Source organism: Morus notabilis, unplaced genomic scaffold (assembly GCF_000414095.1).
Source record: "Morus notabilis unplaced genomic scaffold, ASM41409v2 Scaffold226, whole genome shotgun sequence".
Classification (NCBI taxonomy): domain Eukaryota; kingdom Viridiplantae; phylum Streptophyta; class Magnoliopsida; order Rosales; family Moraceae; genus Morus; species Morus notabilis.
Genome location: NW_010358750.1, coordinates 307,165 through 315,942, shown reverse-complemented (window position 1 = coordinate 315,942; position 8,778 = coordinate 307,165). Strand labels below are relative to the sequence as shown.

General features: G+C 32.3%; 1 protein-coding gene across 2 annotated transcripts; it reads left to right on the top strand.

The window, feature by feature from the left end:
* Window positions 1–618: 618 nt before the first annotated feature.
* On the top strand, window positions 619–5,066 carry LOC21399026. 2 transcript variants are annotated; one of them, XM_024162442.1, is made up of 8 exons: window positions 619–723; window positions 1,719–2,026; window positions 2,450–2,521; window positions 3,049–3,116; window positions 3,372–3,522; window positions 3,839–3,919; window positions 4,011–4,100; window positions 4,682–5,066. In XM_024162442.1, exons 2-8 carry the CDS (start codon window positions 1,748–1,750, stop codon window positions 4,802–4,804), a joined length of 864 nt encoding a protein of 287 aa, XP_024018210.1. In that variant the 5' UTR covers window positions 619–723; window positions 1,719–1,747; the 3' UTR covers window positions 4,805–5,066. The 2 variants fall into 2 exon arrangements, with proteins under 2 accessions (XP_024018210.1, XP_024018209.1); XM_024162441.1 differs by having other exon boundaries at window positions 1,715–2,026.
* Window positions 5,067–8,778: the final 3,712 nt, after the last annotated feature.

Sequence of the window (8,778 nt, the reverse complement as noted above, 5' to 3'; positions counted from 1 at the left end):
TGAGATTTACTTATAAACTATGGTGTTACCTGTTTCGAAAATTCTTATTCGATCTGGCTATCATTTTTTGCGTGTTCTGCTTGTGTGCGTTTTATGAGAAAAAAATTGCAATATCAATTACAAAATGGAGCAAGCTATTTTGCTCCACTAGTGGAAACCGTGTTTTTACTGTTAGATTAATTTTTCAACGATCAAATTTACAGTGAAAATAGTTTTATGTGACGTATTTTAAATTTTTAATATAGACTTGTACAGATGTAATAATTAAAAACTAATGGAACGGTTCTGTTCTCACCGGTGGAACAAAAAAATTCCCATTTCAAAATGGGTAACAACTCATTTTACGATGTGGCCGAGCACATTGGATGGAAGAGAGTCAACTCCTTGAATTGAATGCATTCGTGTGGAAAACGGAGCGCAGCAGACCTTTTTCTCCTTTAACGTCTGTTACCGTTAAATCCCACTTTTCTTCTTTCTTTCTCTCTCTCTCTTTCTTTTTTTATTTTCTTAAGAAGAAAAAATAAAGCGTAAAATTGAGCTTGTCTAAGACGGACGTTACCGAGCCTAAGATTTAAAATCCGAACCCGAATTTTGTCCAAATTTTTGTTGTCATTTCGAAGGAAAAAACAAGAAAGCTAAAATAAATAGAACTGAAAGTTCTTCTCTGAAACCAAACCAAAAGTCAAGAAGAATTTCCATTTCCAAAATCACACAATTTCTCAGGTACTTTTCCTTCCAAACTTCTTTTATTTTTTCTTTTTTCGAGAGGTAATTTCGTTTTGTTTATTGATTTTTGAGTTCTTCTGTTTTTGCTTTGATGCATTGTTGTTTTTCAGGCTTCCAAATGTGTTTGTGGGGTTATTTTTTTTACTTTTAATTTAAATCATGGAATTGGGTTTTGCATTGGCTATTGAATTATACGAGAATTTTGTTTTCTATTTTGGGAAAAATTGTACTGATGATGGGTTTGAAGTTCGTTCTTTGAAAAACTTGGGAAATTTGGTAACGATTGGATATCCTGATATCGTTTGTTTTTGTTTGGTAGCTGAGAAAATGACGGAAAATAGTGGAAAATTGAGTTCTGTTAAGCTTGCCAAGGCATTCATGTCTGGCTTGAACAGTACAAAATCTTGACCTTGAAGCTTCTTCTTTTCATTTTATTCTTATTTTCTTTTTTTTAGGAAGTAAACTTTTTTTTTTTTAATTTTTAGGGCTAAACTTCAGGCTGAAATATTTGAATTTCGATATTTCATTTTCTGTTTCTCTACTCTCAGTTAAACACACAATAAAAAGTCTTATTTGGGGAATTGTTTTTAGCTCCTTGTTTTGTTAAAATGTTGCTTTTTCTAGTAATAGCTTAGACCTTCCGATGGTTTGGAAAAATAACAAAAGTGAAGATAAATGAAATATGAAGCCTTATGAATGTGACTATTTATTAACCTGCTTTAGAATTTCCAAACATTTCTTTGCTTTCTGTCTAGTTGCAAAAACTGAGGCAGATGATAGTGAAATGAAGATATAAATGTAATATTTTTGCGTTTTCCTCAACGTGGAATAACTTCACCAACGATTGACTTAGCGGGTCTCAGTCATTCCTCTATTGGATTCAGATCATGAAAGAACTAATATTTTTAGTGTCGTATTTATATATGATGGGATAAGTGTATTGTACTAAATGTTAAGTTTGTTTGAGTTTTAATGGCATTCTTGTTAGAAAGGGCGATCAGGAGCTTTGATTTGAGCAAGAATGGGTGATCATCTGGTCCTGTGTGCTGACCATCTTATAACAGCTCAAAGTTTGGAATCAATGCAAGGGAGTGATTCTTCGGGATCGTCCTTGGGGAGCCCTTGTTCTCAGAAAACTACTGAGGTGTCTACTTGTGTCGTCAATGTTGATGGTGTGGAAGAACAGGGTATGCCTGGAGAAGAAGAACCCCTGATACAGACATCAGAATGTCGTATTTGTCAGGAAGAGGACACCCTTAAAAATCTAGAGGTCCCTTGTGCTTGCAGTGGCAGCTTAAAGGTATTTTGCAAAGTTATGTCTCATTTTTATTTATATGCATAAATGGACACATTGCAACTTTTAGTCTCTCTTTTTGGTCCTTTCATTTTTTTTTCCTTGAAATTTATTGAAGGAATATGCAAAGGGTTTACAAAACCATTTCCATTCAAAAGTAGATCACTATGTTCCAGTGTTTCAAAACCTGTTAGTTTGCTTTTTACTTTTTCCTCCCTCGGAAAATTTCCCTGCTTAACCGGGTTTCTTGTCTTTCTAGCATTGAAGCCTATAATATGGAATCGATACATTTTTCTTTGGTCTTAATTTATACTAAGAGGCGGAACTTTAGAGTTTGATATTAAGTTCATTGTCTTTGTATACATAAGCAATAGTAATGCACACACAATATCATAGCTAATAACTAAAATTTCCCATCTTTGGGTTCAGTTTGCTCATAGGAAATGTGTCCAGCGATGGTGCAATGAGAAAGGAGATGTTACTTGTGAAATTTGCAACAAGGCAAGTCATTTAATCTTAGCATCTGAAATACTCACTTTCATAATGTCTAATGAGAAAGGAATTTGCTCGAATCATTTCTGTATTTGAACCTACTGCTTGGTGAACCTTTACATAAGTTGCTGCATCTTGAGCAATGATAGTTATCGTTGTTTTGATTGGAAACTAGAGCAGCATCATTGCAATGGATCTTGCTCTCTTTTCTATTGGAATATCATGTTAAGTAGTTTTCTCTTTTTTTTTTTTAAAAAAAAAAGATGAAGAAAAGTACAACTTCAAACAAACATGAAGGGATAGTAACTTAGAGAAGGAATTACAAGTGGGGAAAACAATGTTGCGGCTTAAATATGTGATGAGCAAGGCCTAAGCCATCCTCTTCCGTGTCCCTTGCCTTTTTTTCTTTTAATCTTTTTTTTTTTTAGTTTTTAAAGCAGATGCTAATATGCTTTCTTACTTTCAAAACTCTACTTTTTCCCCGATAAGTTGCAACCTCGATCTGGGTTTTCATGAAAAATTTTGTTTCTTGACAGCCTTACCAACCTGGTTATACTGCCCCACCACCTCTCCCTCACTCTGAAGAGACTACAATAGACATCAGGCAAGTTGAGATTTATATATGCTAATCTCGTTCTGAAATATTGGTCTTAATTTAGTCTGTGGATCATAATAAGCTTATATGTAAAAGAGTTGTCTAACTTCTTACATTTCTTTGTTGGGCACTGAAAGTCTAAAACAAATCCTATTCCTCTTTCATGTCCCAAAATTATTGTTGTTTCACAAATTCTATCTATTTTACAAACCTTGTAGATTAGATGCTCATCTGTTATATTCTATATATTTTTTGTTGTTACAGTGAGGATTGGACAATTTCTGGTGCCCCTATAGATTTGCATGACCCTCGACTATTGGCGGTGGCGGCATCAGAACGCCAGTTTCTGGAGGCTGAATATGATGCAGATACAAATGCTGGTGGTGCAGCTTTTTGCCGCTCGGCTGCTCTAATTGTGAGATGCTTCGATTGCTATTTTGCTTAATCAGAAATTATATAGTAGTGCCTTATCTGATGGTCTGTATTTTCTTCATGAATTCTATTATGATGCTTTTTTTTTTTTCACTTTCTTTTTGGTCCATACTTTTTCAGGGCTCAAGAGCCCCTATTTCACATGGTAGTTCTGAGTGGTCACTACTAAATAGCATCATAACTTGTTTGTCTAATCTGGTTCCAACTTGTTGGCTCTGCAGCATGTTTTCTTGGCTTTCTACTCTCTGTTGATGAGAAATAAAAAATATTTACAAATTTTATCTCTTATCTTTTGGCAGTTGATGGGTCTTCTATTCTTGAGGCATGCTTTAGCACTTCCTGATTCTGACGACGAGGATGATGCTTCCGCTTTTTTCTCTGTGAGTTAGATCTTGATGGATGTGCCTCGTGACAATTTGTATCTTAGTAGACTCTAGTTTTTGGCTAAATCGCTGGTGGATTTTGTGACAGCTTTTCTTACTACGGGCTGCTGGTTTTCTTCTCCCATGCTACATTATGGCCTGGGCCATCAGTATATTGCAGCGTCGACGGCAAAGACAGGTTAGTGCTGCTTTCTGCTTGTTTTCGATGATAGTCATCTAGGACTTGTGATTTCGGGTGATGGTAGCCTGTAGATTGGTCAGAAATGTAAAGCCTAATGGAATCTTTTATTCTAAAATGGCCAAGTGAAAGAATGCTGGAATCATGTTTTGAGCAACTTTTCTGTCTTTTGGAAGAACATATTTTTCACCTGATGAAATTGGACTTTGAAATTGTGAACCTCTTCAATTCTGCAATCCTCTTCTTTTAGTTTTCTAAGGAAAATCTTTTCGCTTCGAATTGATTGGATCACACCAAAAGGCTATGATTACTTGCTGATTTCCTTTTTAAACAAATGCACACTCGGACACAGAGACACACACAATATATATGATTATATTGTGTTTGTTATTGTTTCTGCTTCTCAGCAACATGAATTTGTGTAAATGCTCTTTGATTACCTATTAGCACGTAAATTATTTCTAGATTATTGGCTAAAAGCGTTGAATTTTAAGTGTTAACACAGAATTTCTTAATCACTTTATGCTGCACCTCGTTTACTCTTTAATGAATTTGCATTGCATATTTTCATGTTGGATCAGGAGGCCGCAGCACTCGCCGCAACCGAAGTTGCATTTATGATACAGGCAGGGCAGCATCGGGGCCTGCAGTTCAGAATAGCTCCAGGCCCTGCTGTGACTCCGCATCAAGGGCCACTTCAATGAGTCTTTCCTTAATCCTTATTGGCGGAAAAGACGAACCGCGCTTGAAAAATTCAAGCCTATTGTTGATCTTTTTTATTCTACTAGATTTTAAAGAAAGGGAACAGAAGGTTGTAATTTTCTGTTTCTGATGTGTGTGTTTATTATCAGATTATTTCAACTTAAAAGTTTCTCATTTTTGGTTTTTGTACATAATCATGGTTCTAATGCGGCATGAGAAACTTCTTAAAGAAAGGATGATCCACATATTGACATAATTGCGGACTATATAAGACTTGTGCTTATATGTTTCTTTCTTAAATCAACATTATTGGATTACAATATACTTGATGATCATGTACTGCTGCCAAATACCTCTTTTCCAGCCTATATATTGGAGTTTCCTCTTTGAGTCAGAAACAACAATATATCATCTCTACCTCTTTATTACGAGTGTGCATATATATATATATATATATTTATTTATTTATTTATGTATACACACACGAGTGTGGTTTTGATGTTTATTTCAATAATTAACTATCCATGCCTATTAATATTTTGACGGCAAGATATTAATTTAATTGTTATAATAAATTAGACAGCTGATAAAAAAATTTATGACAATTAATGAATTTAGATTCTTATCACGTTACATTATTAATTTTTTATATTTAATAGGTAATCACTGATGGAAACGTAGCTACTAAAAACTCATCCATATATATATATACATACATAGATTAGATATATGTATATATAGACGAGTTTTCTATAGTTACGTTTATATAAGGTTGCTATTAAATATAGTAATTTAATGATGTAAATGATGTTATCAATCTCATTAATTAGTATAAAGGTCAACTACCTAATTTATTACGATTGTCGAATAAAATATCTTACGTTAAAATAATAATATTCATTGATAGATAAATATTAGAATAACTATTAAAATCACACCCATATATATGGGTAAAATTTCATATTAGTACCATGTATTTTAGTATAATTATCTTTTAATACCTTGTGTTTTTATAACTTTAAATTGGTACCTCGACGTTTGAGAAAATTATTTTTTAGTACCTTAAGTCATTTTTTAGAATGTAAAATGTCAAAGTTACATTTCTCATTAATTAATCAAAAAACTAATAATAAATTTAGAAAAATTCTGAAAATATTTTAAACATTCAAAAAATAAAACTAAAAATAATGCTTTAAATTAAAAATAATTTTTTAGAGTTTTTTCTAAATTTATTAATTTTTGGTAAAGTAATGAAAATGGTAAATATTTGACATTTTACATCTTAAAAATGACCTTAAGGTACTAAAAAATGATTTTTTAAAGAGTTAATGTACCAATTTAAAATTATTAAAAACATAAGACACTAAAAGACAATTATGTTAAAACACAATATACCAATACGAAATTTTCTCATATATATTTCATTCTAGTGTACTCCGTTGATGTGGAAAGGAATACATTCACTGCTAATCTGCTATACTATTTTCGCAAGTGTTTAAAGCTCAAGTTCGAGCGTCAATTTGCCATATTCAAATTCATGCAAGTTTTTACGGAGGGCTTTTTTTTTATCATATTTTTTTTTCTAATAAAAAAAGTTTATACTTTATAGGGTTATAGGTTGATGTTTTCATACAATTCAATATTGTTTCAAAGATTCTGTCAACCCAATGAAAGTAACTAGACCATTAAGGTAGGACTTGGAATGTACAACCTTTGAATAGAATTCAGGTTAAGATGTGAAGCTTAATTATTGTCATGACATATTTTTTTCAGGACTAAAATAAAGGTCAGAAAAAACACAGTGAGTTTTAGAGGTATACGATTTCTCTTTTTAATTTTTTTTTTAAATTATTGTGACAGTTGAAAGTAAAAGTATTATGAATAACAAAAGTGAACGACTATAAATTTTGTGTGCGTTTTTGTTTGTTTACTTTTCTTTTATGATTTTATTGCTCTCCGTATAAAGAATAATAGTGTCTAATTCGTAATAATATAAGCCTTGTAAAAACTCATCAAATTATGCGACAATACGTGGGAATACTTTTGATAAAACACAGAGAAACATAACACATAAAATTTATAAACAGATCGATTACAAGAGTCATCAGGAGAATGTTATAGGACTCACTAAATAATCCTAATTCCTATCTAAATAATTTCCGACTAAAAGAACACCACGAGGCATCAATCTTTATAGGGTTGTTCCTGTTACTCGATTCTTGACTGTCTTTTCCTTCCTCACAATGGTCGTTTAATGCAGGTTATTTTATTGCTGCAATGTATTGTCATTGAACAGTCTTGAACAAACCAAAAAATCTGTTGAAACTTTGGTACTTTGTTCTTTGATTGTCCAACATTTCTCCACAAGCTTGTCCATCTATGTATTATGCAAGATCATACAAATTTGTTGAAACAATTAAAATATGTTATCCAACTTTGCAGTTAATTGAACAAAGCCAGTCCCCACTTAAGTTCTTTTTTTTTGATAAGGTACAAATGATTGGTATTCCCTTTATTGTTTGTGTCATTGGAATAAGATGCAAAAAAGGTGAAGAACTTGAGGTACTTGTGGTCATTTCCGTTGAATGATGCTAATCAAGTTTTGATAATTGTATTATCACAATTTACAAAAAAAGATATTTGCTTTACTATTTTCTAGTGAAAATTTTTATCTTATGGTCGACCCTTTTGACCAATTTGAAAGAAAATCATTGCCTTTTGGGATTGGTTACTCAACATTAGGCTTTGTTTATGAAACTGAAATTAGCAAATACTAAAGATCCACTTTTTAAGAGGAGTAATGATAACGTTACCTAATAAGTTTGCTCATTTGTTTTTGTAATCTTTATCTACTGTCTTCTTTTTTTCTTTTTTTCTTTTTTTTTTCCCCCTAAGATTGAACCGCATCTTTGGTCATGTTTGTTCAAGAAGGTACTTTGAAGATAAAATTCACTCCTAGAATTTCAGCACGTGATTTTTGACTCTATGATAAGCTGTTCAAAATCATAACAACCCGGTGGGCAAAAGGTTCACTGACCAAGTAAACAGGCAAAAAACATATTTAGTTCGTTGATTCGAGTTGAGATGTGATTTTATGTGAGAGTTTTTTATTATAGTAAAAAAAATTAGATGTGACTATTTCTGAGAGCTTTTTACTGTAACAAAACTTGAATTCTAAACTCGAATCGGTGAAATGAACGGGATAAAAGATTCTATTACTACTGTTTTATTCAATTAGAAATTTTTGTTTTGACAAAATACACAGAAACAAAGAATGCACAAAACTCACGAATAATTCGACCATAAGGGCTTTTAAGATGAGGTGATTCAATGACCCATAAGTGCATCATTTAGTAAATGAACCTATGATAACAATTTTGTTTTTTTCTTAAATTTGAACTTAGAAAGATGTAAATTTTACTGTGGACCGATACATACCAGTCTTTTTTTTTTTTTTCAGACCAGGAATTGGTAGTAGATGATACTCTTTTGTGAAAATAGATAAATAAGGTGCACAAAAAATGATACCAAAATTCAAGAAGCCCAGTGATTTTAGCTGTTAAAGTTGAATGTGATGGTGAAGGATGATTTTGGGAAAGAAACAGTCCGTTCATTTCTTTTTTGCTTTAACACAGCTACAAAGCAAAAGCCCCCACAACAATGAAAGTATCTAGGTTTATATTTGGCCCTTGGACCATGACTAGTCCCCTTCTTCCCTTAGACTTGCCTTTCTTCATCTCAAACCCAAGTTACAATTTTCGCTCTTTCCAAAAAAAAAAAAAAAAAAAAAAAAAAAATGGAGAAAGAGGGTCTTCATGGATAATAGAGAGAAAAAATTATTTATGTGTAAAAAAAAAAAAAAAAAACATAAAAGAATGTGAGGCCAAAACTAAAATGGGGTTTGCTTCGAAAATGTGAATAAGGGGTTCTAGAGCTTAGCAAAATCCAAAGAGAGTGCAAAGAAAAGCATAAAGGA

Coding starts and splice junctions, on each gene's coding strand:
- LOC21399026 (XM_024162442.1), top strand. CDS start 1,748: ATGGGTGATCATCTGGTCCTGTGTGCTGACCATCTTATAACAGCTCAA. Junction 2,522..3,048: donor CTTGTGAAATTTGCAACAAG/GCAAGTCATTTA, acceptor GTTTCTTGACAG/CCTTACCAACCTGGTTATAC. Junction 4,101..4,681: donor AGCGTCGACGGCAAAGACAG/GTTAGTGCTGCT, acceptor ATGTTGGATCAG/GAGGCCGCAGCACTCGCCGC.